Below are 14,734 nucleotides of genomic sequence, written 5' to 3'. Positions count from 1 at the left end.
TGATAGTAATGGTAATATTCTACAACGCAGGAGACGAGGGAGACATGGGTTCAATCTCTGTATGTGGGAAGATCCCCTGGAGGAGGAAATGGAAACCCACTCCAGTTAAATCCCATGGACCAAGGACCCTGGTGGGCTACAGTCTATAGGGTCACAAGGAGTCAGACATGACCAAGTAACTTAACACACACACACACAGAGTAATACAGTACATCATTTACTGAGGGTGGCTCCCCCAAAAGACTTGTCCACATCCTAACCCTGAAACCTGTGAATATGCACTTAATTTAGGGACAAAGGGGCTTCAACACGTGAATTTTGAGGACACACATTTCAGTCTATGGCACCACCCCAGTCCAGGTTAATCATTGCATTCTCTTCTGTGCGTGTGCACAATCGCACAGTGGTGTCTGACTCTAGCAACCTCATGGACTGCAGCCCACCAGGCTCCTCTGTCCATGGACGTTTCCAGGCAAGAATACTGGACTGGGTTGCCATTTCCTCCTCCAGGGGGTCTTCCGGTCCAAGAGATTGAACCTGCATCTCTGGCATCTCCTTGGCAGGCGGATTCTTTACCACTGCATTCTCTTGCTTGGTCACTTCTAGCATGGGACTCAGGGTTATTCCCTAGGCATGACATTTGCTGCAACTTTCAGGCAACCAAAATCTTCTTTTCCTTTGCGATGAGGAAAAGGTCAAATTAGAGCAGCCAGGGGCCTCTCCAGACAGATTGGCAGAGAGTGCAGCCCACTTAGAAGAAAGCAGAGCTAAGGAGTGGTTTGAGAAAACCTAGATCCAGCCATACTGAAGTATTCTAGGATCTTAAAGGACGTCTCAATTAACCTGACAATAAATGCTTTTAAAGCTGCATGTCTGTCACTTGCAACTCAAAGACTCCTGACTTAATAGACTTTGATCTCATGGTTAAAGTTAATAGGAGGTGGAGACAGGTATCTGAGTACAGTTCTGCTTAGCTCTGAGAGGCTTTCCTGGGAGGAATCTTGGGGCTTAAGTCAGGAGCCATCCTCTGAGTCCTGATTCCCAGATGACTTTTGAGTTCTGACATTTTTAATATATCTACCCTTGCTCTCCTTTACTGGTGGTGGAAACAAGGAAGGTGCAATGAGTGTAAATAAGTTGTTTAAAAATTATAAGTTCAGATAATTAAATAAATGCTGATAACTTCAGGGAGTGCTCCCTGTTATGAAACAAAAGAAGGATTCCTGGGCTGGGGGGCCAGCGTAGGCCCTGACAAAGGACTCTTCTCAGGAAGGCACGGCCTCCCAGGTCCTGCTTCCCTGGAGCCAGGTGCTGATATTCAAAGCACAGCTCTGCTAAAAGCTGTGTGACCCTGGGCAAGGGCTGAACTTTGTCTGTGCCCTAGTTTCCTCATCTGAAAAATGCGGGAAATAATAGTGCCCCTTTCACAGGAGGACATGAGGAGCCAGCGTGTGTGACCTGTGTAAAGGCTGTGATTGTCCCTCCAAGGCTGGCTCCTCCTCAATTCCGGCTCTGGGGAACCCACCGTCACCCCCCACAGAGAGCCTCCAGCTTCCGCGGGGCAGCCCCCACCTTGTCACTCCCTCACACAGTTTTATTCCTTTTCAGAGCATTTTTCTGCTGTGGGACGCCTCCTTTTTTTTTTTTTTTTTTGTTTTCCTCTTTAAAAAAAGGCCGTTAAGCTTTAGGAAGGGCATCATTAGCCTAATCTATTTCGCCAACTGCTGTTTCACCAGCCCCTGGTCTGCCGGGCACACAGTAGGTGCTCAGGAGGTACCGGTTTGAATAAAGGACGGCGGCACGCTGGCAGGGGCCGCTTCCGCTCCAGGACCTGCCACGCCACCAACACCCCGCCGCCGCAGCTTGCTGGGGTGAGGGGGGCGGTTTCGGGGGGAGGGCGGGGGGTGGACGGGCTCCTCTGCGCCGTCTCCACCTCCTTCCTTTCAACGTCTCAGTGCAACTCTGTGTGAACACAACTCCAGAAAGCTCCCCGGACAGGCGACCGCCCCGCAATCAGAGCCTTCCTATCTGCCTTCGGGCAGGGAGGACTGGGGAGGCCAGCCGCCAGCGCGTCCCGAAGTCCCTCCCGCCGTCCCGCGTCGCTTGAAGGCGGAGGCCCCGGAGGGGGCCGACCCCGCCCGCCGGCTCGGCGCGCGGTTTCCAGACTCCGGCATTTCCTCCCCGCTAGCTGGCGTGGTCTCGCCTCCCCTCGGAAGAGGAAACTCCTGGGGCCGAGTAACGGGAACGAGCGCGGAGGGGAGCGGCGAGGGACCTCTGAGCCGGTGCCCCGCAGCTCCGGGCGGGCAGCCCCGGGTAGGCGGCGAGCGCGGCGGGACCAGAAGCTGGCCGCGGGCGGGGCGGGGAGGGCCGCCGGGCCGGACGCCGCGCACAGTCGGCACAGGGCGCGGCCGGGAGCCGGGGCGGGCGGGGCCGGCCGCTGCTGGAAGGAGCGCTTGAGCTGGGAGAGGAGGCCGAGCTGGAGGGCGGCTTTCCCCGGCCCGGCGACGGGGGAGCCGCCGCGGAGGCGAAGGAGACCGGGACAGTGGGGTTGCCCGGGCGCTGCGCGCATGCTGGGCCGGGGGCGCCGCCGGGGCTCGCGCCCTGGGCTGCTCCGCCGTCGCTGCCCCCCGCGCCCGGCATGTCGGTGCACTACACCCTCAATCTGCGCGTCTTCTGGCCCCTGGTGACCGGCCTGTGCACCGCCCTTGTGTGCCTCTACCATGTTCTGCGGGGAAACGCGGGTGCCCGAACCGAGCCCCCAGACGGCGCGGACGGCGGCTTCCCGCTGCTCAAGGTGGCGGTCCTCCTCCTCCTTGGCTACATCCTCCTGCGCTGTCGCCACGCTGTCCGACAGCGCTTTCTGCCCGGGCCTCCCCGCATGGGGGGCCACTCCACCTTCTCGGCTAAACACTTCCCCGAGCCCAGCCTAGACATCTTGCTGGAGAGTTACTACGAACACGAGGTGCGCCTGTCGCCGCACGTGCTGGGCCACAGCAAGGCACACGTGAGCCGCATTGTGGGCGAGTTGGTGCGGGCTGGCCGTGCCCGAGGGTCCCCAGGCCCCATACCTGGGGGAGCGCTGGCCTTGGCCTTCCGCGGAGACTTCATCCAGGTAGGGAGCGCCTACGAGCAGCATAAAATCCGCCGGCCCGACGGCTTCGACGTGCTCGTGCCGCTGCGCCTCCCTCCCCTGGTGGCGCTGGAGCCTCGGAGCCTGGGCTCAGAGCCCGAGCTGGCTCCAGCCTTCCACGGCTGCTTCGTGTGTGCACTCAAGGCGCCGCCAGGGGCTTCCGGCGGACACTGGCTCCGGGACTGCAAACCCTTCTCCGACGGCTTCTGCGTGGATGTCCGCGGGCGGCGCCTCCTCTCGGCCACGCTGGTACTGCGCTGGTTCCAGGCGCACCTGCAGCGCTCCCTGGCCACCGTGCGCTACAGCCTGGAGGGGCGTTGTCGGGTCAGCCTGACCCCGGGCGGTCTGGAGCAGCCGCCCACCCTACACATCTTGCCCTGCCGCACCGATTACGGCTGCTGCCGCCTTTCCATGGCCGTGCGACTCATCCCTGCCGTCCATTTGGGCGACAGCGTCTTCCTGGTGGCGCCACCACCGCCACCCTCACCTGCCGGGCCCCTGTCGGAGCTCCCGGAAGGCCTGCGTGCCGATGCCCTGTGGGGGCTGAACACAGCGCGCCAGGAGCAGAAGCTGCTGAGTTGGCTGCAGGAAAGGGCCCCTCCAGGTGCCTGCTACCTCAAGTGCCTGCAGTTGCTTAAAGCTCTGCGAGACCTGGGCGCCCGCGGGCTGGACCCGACGGCCGCCGCGCAGTGGGGACGCATCCTCTCCTCATACGTGCTCAAGTCGGCGCTGCTGGCGGTGCTGCAGCGCGAGGGGGCTCCGGCACCAGGCTGGGACGAGGCGCACCTGGGCGACCGCCTGGAGGAATTAGTGCAGTTCCTCAGGGACTGCCTGCTGCGACGCCGGACGCTCTTCCACTGCGTCCTGGGCCCTGGAGGGGCGGCCACCGAGGTGGGCCCGCTACCCAAGGTACTGCGTGAAGCTGCCCCAGTTGACCTCCTGGCGGCTTTCGACCGGCAGGTTCGGGAACTCGCAGCGGCGCGGTTGCTGTCCACGTGGCGAAGGCTGCCCCAGCTTCTCCGCGCTTATGGCGGTCCCCGCTACCTCGTCAGGTGTCCGCCACCCCGGAGTCAGCGCACCCAAGGGTTCCCTGAAGATGAACCATAAACCCTGTTAGAGCCCCCACCTGGCCCAGTGCTCCTGCAGCCCCACTCCACAGGTGGGGCGGGGATGGCAGTGAAGCCTGTTTAAGTCAAGGAAGATGACCTGCAGAAGGGGTTGGAATATTCAGAGCAGTGGCATCTGGCAGCTTAAACATCACCCCGGCTCCACCATCCAGATAATCATGGCATCTTCACACCCACCAGAGTGTCCTGGACGAGCTATGGAAAGACAGCCACCATCCGCAACTGAGAGTTGGTCCAAATGTTGGTTTGTGTGGAATGATTCTGTAGAAGGATTTAGCTTTAAGGGAGGTTCAATAAAGCAAGAACTAGCTGCAGAAAAAGTTCCCTCTGCCAGTTATTTAGAAGATCTCTCTTGCCCCCCAGTTTAAAGAAGCTAATGGTTTTTGTTTTTGTTTTGTTTTTTACATAACTACTTGGTAGGTCCTGGTTTCCTGGTTGTCTTTTTAAAAATCTGGACCTTTCTCTACAACTGGAACTGTAATTCATGTTCTGAGGTAGTTTCCACTGTTCAGATAAATATTAAGGTCTTTTTAAAGGGTTCCATCAAGGGTGTTTGACAGGATTGTGAAGGATTAAGTCACAGGTGTTGAGCCGAAGTCAAGAGCTGGTTAGCGAAACTTTCAGAGCAAACAGCACTTTATCGATCAGTTCTTTCATTTTGGGGTAATTGCTAGTGCCACGTGTGGCATTGGAAAGGGAGGCCAGTTACATTTGCTATGAAGGGAGGTGCAGTCTTGAAAAGCAGGCTTGCTCAACACAGCTCCAGGCAGGCGCTGGGATGAGCGCTCATCAGCCCCTGCTGTGAGCCATGCTCAGGGCGGAGTGACAATGCTTCAGACAGCACTGGTGAGGGCAGAAAACATGTTGAGTCTCGAAAAAGATGAAGTTCACTCTGCCTAGCAAGGTGACTCGCCAGGGCTTGCTGCTGGCTAGAGGGAGAAACCTGTTTTTGTTTGTTCATTTTTGTTTTAAAGTCTTTTTAGCAAACTCCTTTTCTTTCTGAGTTTAATGAGATAGTGAAGAGGCAGTGCCTGCTCTCAGCCAATCTCAGTGATCCTTCGTGGTTGGGACGTTTTGCTCTGATTGCCTAAGCAGCCTTTTAGCGGCCCAAAGGCCACCTTTGAGAAGCAGTTGGTTCAGCACAGGTCTTGCGATGCATTTCACTTAGAGTTCAGCATCTCTGGGCTCTGTGCTTGAAGATCAGTTATTTCTCAGTCCGTCAACAGGAGAAAGACAGCAGGGGAGGGCAAGCTAAGGGGAGATGGAGGGAGACAGCCCTTGTCAGCTGTACCCTCTTTCTTCTCTTTGAGCATAAACATCACCAGGCTGAGTGTATTTTGCAGGCCGTCCATTCTGAAATCCCTCTGTCCTCCCAATTTTCTAATAGCTCTCAATTGCATCAGTCAACGTGAAACTCACTTGACGTTTAGAATGGGCCATCATCTGCTGAATAGAAAATACAACCAGTTCCAGTGATACACTTTAGGTTTTTTAACTTTTTCTTTATTTAACAGAGACTTTTAAACGTAAAACTTGGAAGACAGAAGTAGTCACGTGAATTGGGCCATTGTTTAATTTCTGAGCTATTTGGAGGGAACTTTTAAAACTTTTTAGGGGCCCTACTTGGCCACTGTGGGGAAATCGTTGTGAATAGATGACTTATAGGGAATCCTTCTCATCAGAACTGCAGAGATTTCTTAGTCCTTTGCAACCTTGGACTACAAGAGAAACAGTTGCAAATGTTGTGCTGTCTCTTTGGGGTTGCGCTGGGGACATTTCCCCTGGATACCACAAAGTCATTCCTAGTTTTTGAGGTCAGTGTTAGGTCGTAAGGTACTGCATTTAGCAAAGGAATCAGTCTACCAACTTCCTGCAAAGATATAAACTGCACAGTGTTTTTTTTTTTTTTTTAATTACTTTTTAAATAAATTTCAAGAGTAAGTAGATCTTTATATAAATATATATTTATAATGTTTCCATACTCAGCTACAATTTCCCCTGTAGTTGGAATAGGGGAAAGCGAGGCTATTGGGGGGGGGTATTATAAAGCTTTAAAAGCTGAATTTTCCAAATATTTCTAGTTAAGTTGATAGGTTCCTTTTTTGAATAGCATTTTGATGTTTGAATCTAGTAACACACTTACTGTTCTTGTAGTTTCTTTGTTTTGTTTTTTTTTTTTAGGTTAATTACCCAAAGCCTCATCCATCCTCAAGATTTTTAAATTTTATTTTTTTTAATTAATGGGGCATTGTGTTTGTGAATTTTTAAACTATTAATGTTTTATTTAAATGCCATGCTGAACAATTGTTCTCTGTACATGGTAACCAAAAACTTGGAGGTTTCGATCAATTTTGATCAATGTTTAGTAATCCAAAACATGTACTGTGTACAAACGAAATAATATGGCATGTTAGCCAGGTGTGATGGTTGCCCATGGCACTTAAATTAAGCTCAATTCTCTATTTTATTAGGGCTCCATCATGTCCTTGATCTGAAATATATACATTTTTGGTGTATACTTGGTACTGGAGATTCATAAATGCAAATATTCTCATTCCAGAAGGCTCAAAATTGTTCATGCTCTGAAAAAAAAGATTAACTGTCCAGCCAGTGTCTGAAGAAAATATTTTGGGGAGATGACTCAGCCTTTTTGCCGTAAGACACACTTTAGTAACTCCCACTGACCAGTCTTGGGAGCCATGTCGAAACGCTTGTGGGCTGAGAGACGGAGATTTTTTTTTTTTTTGCAAAATGAAACTGAAGCTGAAAGAAGGGAAAATGTGAGCGAACGAAGAGAAATCTGAAGATTTCAGGAAGGAGGACTTAAGATGGATGTGAAAGGAAGAGCTGGGCAGAAGAATTCACTCCATGGGGTGAAATCACATGAGGGTGTGAGAGAGGTTTGGGTTAGGAAACATGTTGTTTAGATATGTGCTATTTCAAACCAGGGGTCGCAAACTCAGCAGCCTGCAGAAGCAAGACAGGGAGGTAAATAGGGGAGGGGTGGGGGGGTACTCTGCCCATCTTCATGGGGCACATTGCTCAGTTCTATGCAGGGAAGAGGGTAGGGTGCGGCTGGAAATAAAAAAAGTCAGGATTGTTTTTTAAAAAGGAAGCTTTCTGATTTTTAAACAACATAATTTTAAAAAATCCAAAACACATGTGGGCCAAAAATACATTTGGATGAGCCTGGGGGCTACCAGTTTGCGATCCCTGCCTTACACAGTTAACCCCTCAAGTATGAATAAGGTTATATTTATTGTTATGGGTATGATGTTGTACTATGTGGTTGGGGGTGATATTTCAAGTCTACTTTCTCTCTCAGAACTAAGCTTTATTGTAGAAACAAATCCCCCAAATTAACACTGCCACAGGTAACACTTAACTTAAAATTCCCAGGAGGATTCTCCATCCTAGAGCCGAAAGAGTCAGACTGGATATCAGGCCCCTGGGGACCAGCTCTTGGCATTTCCTTCGTGGTGAGTTGGGCCTGAATTCCTTGGCTCTATCAGAGTCTGCAGATGAGTAATCAGGAAGGATTGTAGAATAACTTGTTTCTTCTTTATTTGTGTGTTATTCTTATTTTTAAGTTTTGTTTTTTAGTCGTTTCCTAGCCTTTGGGATGATAGTTGGTGGCAGTGAACACCAGAGAAGCATGCCAGGGCCTCCCTGCCAAGCTTCTTAGGCTTGTTACCAGCCCCACTGTTAAGAGCACTGTTCTGATCAGATGTTCCTATCTCTTTCGGACTCAATGGCTCCCACTAAAAGTGACATCCTAGCTGGAGGAATTAAACTAATAGCTTTCCAAAGTGTTTCCTTTAGCCTCAAGAAGTCAGTCACTTTTTCTATAAAATGTGGCTTTTGACCTTGATGATGATTTAATTGATCATATACATGGGGAGGAAGATTATTATTATCCCTCCCCAGTGGTGGAAAAAATAAACTTCGTGGACATTTCCATTATCCCTTGGGAGGGAAAAAAGTTCAGTGTTATCATTGTGGCATTTGTTAATTTTTTTTTTTTAATTGCTTGTCTGTTTCCTAGACACTACTGTTAATTTTTTTTATACTTTCATAGCACATGATTCAGTGGGAATAGAGCAAGTATACGTTGGGAGAGGATGAAGATATATGTGATCATCTGTACAGAGAGAATGGACTAAAACGTGCAGCTAAATCACATGTAATCTCGTTTTTTAAGTATCAGATATTCAGGAATATTGTGAGCACCGTTTACTTTTTTTTTTAAGTGCCTTGATTCAGTCACTTGACTTTAAAACATTCCTCTTATTTTATTGTTATTTTTAGTGTGGATTTTGACCCTAAACTGTGTATTATGATGCTGTCTATCGGCTGCGGTCATAGCATATGTTTTGTTCCAATAACAGAGACCAAAGAGGTGATCAAATATGGTTCAGCTGCTACAGTTGTGTGATTAAAAGGTGCTTTAATCACACCAAATTCCCATGGTCCAAACAGTCGAGGCCAGCCATTTGTTTTCTATTTCAGGTTGAAGTAAATTTGCACTTTTAATCATATGGGTCATTGGGGACCTTGTTCTTTCATACTTTGCTTTATTAATAAAGGAACTTATAGAAACCTCTGGACTGAATATCAGATTTAGAGAGAGTTCTCATATTCCGGGAGGGTAGCGTGTGGCTATAATGGCTTGTGATTCCTTACACAGGCCACCTGCTTTCAGCGAGTGGGTGTATGGGACGCTTTTCCACATAGCAAAGCTGGGACATTGTACAGAATTGACATCGTGCACAGGTGGGGAAGGATGCCAGTTCATGGCTCTGTGGGCAGCGTGGGGTCTGGCCTTCAAGTAACTTTTTTAGCAAGAAGCTTCTGGCCCTGTCCCTCCTCTCTGCCTCCCACCTCCACCCGCCTCTACCCTCAGTTCGCCTCTCACACACCAAACACAACTCAAGTCTTGGCCTGTGGCTAATTTGTAGCTTAAGAATTTTGCCCAGAAATTTCTTAGCGCCCCCCCACCCCACCCCAGGCCCTCTCCAAATGGTAAACATTAGCTAATAAGAAAAACCACCAGGCTTTGTGAGAGATGGAATCTCAGAGGCCACTAGGACTCTTCAAAGTCTTTAGAACCAGGTGGAAGTTGGCTAGTTAAACAGTGGTTGTGTAGAACACTTGCCTAAGGGAAAGGGGTGTGTTTTGATTAGTTTTCAGCAGTTAGTTCTTGGGTGGCTCCTGTCCCCAGGGGGTGAGGACATACAGAGGTAACAGGGTCTCTCTCATGAATTCACAAGACGCCGTGAGAGGCAGTCACTTAAAGAAGTCATTTCCATGCAGTGTGGTGGGTGCTAGGTGGGAGGAGGGCCTGGGTGCACAGAAGAAGTTTCAGGGAGGGCTGCTTGAACGAAGCGATTTGCAGTTGAGATCCAAAGATAGACAGGAATTCGCTGATTAAAGGGAGTTGGGCTGGAGAGCAAAGCTTCAGACACAGAGGTGACAGGAGCAGTCAGTTTGGCTGGAAAGTGAGGGTGGGTGGGAGCAAGGGGGCTCCAGGGGCAAAGGATGAGGTGGGAGAGGTAGGAAGGCACCAGGGCACAGGGGCTCCGGAAGCCTGAGCTTCTCAAACTGCATTGTGCAAACCACCTGAGCATCTTGTTTGAATGTAAGTTCTTAATTCCACAGGTCTGGGTGCAACCTGAAAGCCCACTTTCCTCACAGATGATGGCTAAGCTGCTGATGCAGGCACTGCACTTTGATTGCAAGGTCGGAAACCACACTGAAAGTCTGGACTGACCCCCAAGATACTGGCAATCCACCTTAGGAAGGAATGGCAGGGTCACATTTGAGTTTGACTCACTCTGAATTGCAAGGCAGAGAATGAAGAGGGTGGCAATTCATCCGTTTTTATAAATAAGTTTTATGGGAACACGGCCATACACATTCATGTACATACCGTCTCTGGCTGCTTCCATTCTCCATCAGCAGGGTTGAGTAATTGCAGCACAGCACTGAAAAGAATCACTCTCTGGCCTCTTACAAAAAACGCTGGCTGGAAGTCATCCGATGCTGCAGCGGTCCAAGCCAGGCAGAAGGGTGGGGACAGAGACACAAGTTATTCTGAAGACAGACCAGTGTCACGTTCAGGCCAGGGCTTTATCTTCAAGAGGCCTGTCTTCAAGTCTTGCGTCTTGTTCTTCTCCTCTGTGTGTCTGCAAGTTATCCAATCCTGTCTGAACCTCAATTCCCTCATCTGTAAAATGGTATTAGTAATAGAACCTCCCTCATAGGAGTGAGTGAGATTAACTTGATTGTGTCTATAAAGGACTTGCCACATATTCAGCACCCAGTGTGGAACTAATTATTGAATGGAATTTCCCTTTAGTCTGTCTCCAACTTCTTCGTCTGCTCCCTTTGGGCTCATTCTTCCTCCCCAGCAGGGTCCACCTGGCCATATTTCTGCTCCCAGATTTTGTTCTTCCTGCTCCTTGATGCCCATGGTGTTCCCCTCTAGGGAAAGCTGTTACTCAGGTACCATGGTAGCCTACTTATAAAAGTCACCCCTGTTCTCCAAAGCTCCCTATCCCTCTGCCCCTGGCGAAGTGACTGCATTCTCTGCCATCCAGAAGGAAGCCTTTTCACCCACCGCTTGAAACTGGAACAGCTTTGTGACTTTAGTCAGTAGAATGTGGTAGAAGGGGCATTTTGCTAATTCCCAGCCTAGGTCTGTCTGGTTCCAATTGTTCTCTTGGAACATGTGAACGACTGGCCTGCTGGGGAATGAGGGACCATGTGGCCCTGTCGCCAGAGGTGACCACCACCTTCAAGATGTGACGGAAGCCATTCCAGATGAGCTTTCCCTTCCCGCCCACAACCAAGCAGACAACAGAATGACTGAAGCACTTGACTAGCCGAGCCCAGCCACCAGCCCAGATCAGCAAGACTGCCCAGCTGGCCTATAGCCACCAAGCAAAACTGAACACGTTGTTTTAAGCTGCTGAGTTAGTGGTAGTTTGTAGCTTAGCAATACCTGAATGAGTTGGAAGCTAAAAAAAAAAAAAAATTGGGAAAGAGGGGCTGGGCTGCCAGTGGAGTAAACAGGCAGCCTTGACTTTTATGCATTTGACCTTCAGACAGCCAGACTTTGCTAGAAACCACCTTCCCACAGTGAATCCAGGTTTCCCTCATCTGCTGAAGCCCAGTGAGGGTGGGCTGAGTCGTGGCAGTGTCACCGTCTTTTGGGGGGCATGTTTACACAGTTGTTTGTGTCCCTGCATTTGCCCTCATCTCGGAAAAGCAAATGGAAGCTGGAAAATGCAAATGTTGATTCAGGTGACAACATGCTGTAGGTCTCAAAAGTAACGCAACTGACACTCACTCAGTGTCCCCTCATGATTAAGCTTCAGCTTCAGTCAGATGCTGGCTGGTGTTGAACTTTTGGGTGGTATGTTCAATTGTAAAGGAAAAACAACAACAGTGAGAAAAAGCATGTTGGGAAACTATCACGTAGGAAGACATTTGGCCACAACCTATAAAAACTTAACCTATTGTGACTTAAATTATTTTTTCTCATCATCTAGAAGCCTGGAGGTAGGCAGCCAGGAGTTCAGGGAATCAGGGACCCAGGCATCTCTTTGCTCTGCCATTCTGGATATTTTCACTTTTATCCTCATTCCTGTTCTGTCAAGCTGCCACAAGGGCTACTTCAGCCACAGAGAAGAGAGCCTGGGTTAAGGAAGGCAGTAGACTTCCCTGACATCTCATTGGCCAGAATGGTGTCATATGACCACTCTTAGCTGCAAGGGAAGCTGGAAACAGCCTGGCATTTAGCAGCCCTGAGCAAAATATGAAAGAAGGATGGGTATTAGTGAACAAATAAGATTCTGACACAGAAATGCTAGAAACAAATAGCAGAAGACTGTGTCAATGAAATGAGAAGTAGCTGGGGAACATATAATTCCATAATTATATAATCTATGCCCATCTGGAGGCCTGCTGCTGCTGCTAAGTCGCTTTAGTAGTGTCCGACTCTGTGCGACCCCATGGACGGCAGCCCACTAGGCCCCCCTGTCCCTGGGATTCTCCAGGCAAGAACACTGCAGTGGGTTGCCATTGCCTTCTCCAATGCATGAAAGTGAAAAGTGCATATAATAAAGGTCATAAATATTAGAATTGAGTGAGTGCATGAGAGTTGCTCAGTCGTGTCTGACTCTTTTCGACCCTATGGACTGTAGCCCGCCAGGCTCCTTTGTCCATGGGATTCTCCAGGCAAGAATACTGGAGTGGGTTGCCATTTCCTTCTCCAATTAGGATAGAAGTCCCAGCTTTACCATTCCCTGCCTATAATCTTTTAGACAAGTCCATCAACTTGTCTGAACATCAGTTTCCTCATTTGCAAAATGAGGTTGATAATCCCTCCTTTTATTGGCTTATTGGAAGAATCAAAGAGTAATGCATGTGGGATTGAGAAATACTACCAAATGTTAGCTACTGTATCCTAGGAGTGGTACCCCAGGAAGGTGAATCCATATCTTAAGGGAGGGGGCCACCCTGAGGCATTCTGCCCAGAGCCTCCCCAATTCCAAACTTCTGCATTGGTGGTTTGGTGGTAGAATTCTTGCCTCCCCATCATCAAGCTTCCTTGATGATGTGAGTGCACTTGTGAATATTTGTTATACATATTCCTAGAAAAGAGGACATCCAGTGAGAGATCCATCCACACCTATATCTCTTTCTTCTGAATTGTGTCATCTTCTAAGGCTTCTCCCCACTTCATTCCTTAAATGAAATTTGAGTCCTGTGGAAAGCTCTGGCTAGTAGTTCTCAGGCCTGGCCCTGGCTACACAAGGGGCTTTGTAAAATTATCCATGCTCAGGACTCCATCCTGGCCCAGTGATATCAGAGACTCCCCAGGTGCAGCCCAGGCACGGATACAACTCTGCGGATGATTCTAGAATGCAGCCAGGGTTGTGAACCACTGACTTAGGTCAGATGGCTCCTCTGAAACCTTTCAGTAGAGCAACTGGGATCTCCCCACCAGCTACTGTGGAGCCACCAGCTGGTATCTGTGAGGCTTGCTTTGTGACAGAGATAGGCAGCTGAAAGGGTGGAGGTGGTGGTTTGGGAATAAAACCCAAGGACAGAACTCTACGACTGGAATGTACAAGGCAGAATATCACTAAACGGGCACAGGATTTAATGCCACTAGCAGTTCCCTTTATCTACAACCCCAGGGATATGGAAATAGTTTTTAAAAAGGCATCAGAGTCACCCTGAAACTTCTCGCGAAGAAATGCCTCTTTAATAGAAGGGATAGTTCCCTCATCCTCTTTGTCTTCTAGCCTGGAGAGAGCATACATCATACACAGCCTGCGTTCACAAAATGCTGGCTCTTTTCCTGAATAGTCAGTGGTTTTGCCTGCACTTCGTCTCAGTGTCTCCCCTCCCTCTCTGCCACCTTGGATGCAGTGACTTTGAGCCAGCACTGAAGAACAATCACAGTCCATCCAATCATCAAAAAAAATATTAGGAGTCCCACTATGTGGCAGATTCAAACTAAAAGCTTTTAAGGACCTTATCAAAAGATGTTTATCTTTATGGTTTATTGAATTATTGGTCTCCTCGAATTCGGAGCTAAGCCTCTGATGGGTGGCTGTTGATCCTTATCAAAGTGAAACCATTAAAACCTATTTCAGTATAGCACAGGAAACTGTACTCAGTGCTCTGTGGTGACCTAAAGGAGAAGGGAATCCAAAAAAGAGGGGATATATGTATACATATAGAGGATTCACTTTGCTGTACAGTAGAAGCTAACACAACAATGTAAAACAACTGTACTCCAATAAAAATATTTTTAAAAATTATTTTAACCATGGAGAAAAATGATTGTGACATTTTAAGATGGGCCTTCAGGGTCTTGTACAGCAAGAAACTGCACTGAAAACATTGTGCAATATTTTAAGCAAAGGATTTGTGATGACTGGTTATTTTTCTTCCTCTGATAAATACCTGATTTTCAAAAGCAGTCTAATCAGTAGGAATCTCCACTTTCCAAGCCTTCAAAATGCATTCAGACATCCTCACATGAAACCCAGACCTGTGAGAACGGCCAGGAAGTCTGAGCCTTTCCTATTTGTGGCGGAGACTCTTCTGCTGCTAGCTGAGCATCCCTGAGCAGCCCAGTATCTCCCAGTGCCCCCAGCAGGTTGACTGGGCTGAGCAGCTGGCTCTGACCATTGAGCAGGGAGCAGAAGGGACTGGTCGTGATCCTGCAGAGGCGGTGAAGGCCACACATGAAGAAGCCAGCAGCACGAGAGGAACTGAGAACAACTGCTCTTGCCAGACACCTGATTCATGCTTTGAGTGAGAAATCCACCTTTGTGATGTTGGGCCTCTGAAAGGAAATATCAAGGTTCATGGTTTCAGCAGCGTAGCCCAGCCTGACTTAACTAACACAAGCGGCTGTTCTGGCCTAACCCCGTTTTAGAAGACCCCATTGAAAGCC

The 14,734-nt window shown here is 49.2% G+C and overlaps 1 protein-coding gene across 1 annotated transcript; it reads left to right on the top strand.

Moving 5' to 3' along the window:
• Positions 1 to 1,899: 1,899 nt before the first annotated feature.
• ITPRIPL2 (ITPRIP like 2) lies at positions 1,900 to 8,856 on the top strand. The gene has a single exon (XM_061401256.1). It carries the CDS (start codon positions 2,639 to 2,641, stop codon positions 4,235 to 4,237), a length of 1,599 nt encoding a protein of 532 aa, XP_061257240.1. The 5' UTR covers positions 1,900 to 2,638; the 3' UTR covers positions 4,238 to 8,856.
• Positions 8,857 to 14,734: the final 5,878 nt, after the last annotated feature.

Source organism: Bos javanicus, chromosome 25, assembly GCF_032452875.1.
Source record: "Bos javanicus breed banteng chromosome 25, ARS-OSU_banteng_1.0, whole genome shotgun sequence".
NCBI lineage: Eukaryota > Metazoa > Chordata > Mammalia > Artiodactyla > Bovidae > Bos > Bos javanicus.
The sequence above is the reverse complement of the archived record's forward strand: the minus strand, read 5'-3'. Positions and strand labels throughout refer to the sequence as shown.

What these genes read in the sequence shown, in the direction of transcription:
- ITPRIPL2 (XM_061401256.1), top strand. Translation starts at nt 2,639, where the DNA reads ATGTCGGTGCACTACACCCTCAATCTGCGCGTCTTCTGGCCCCTGGTG.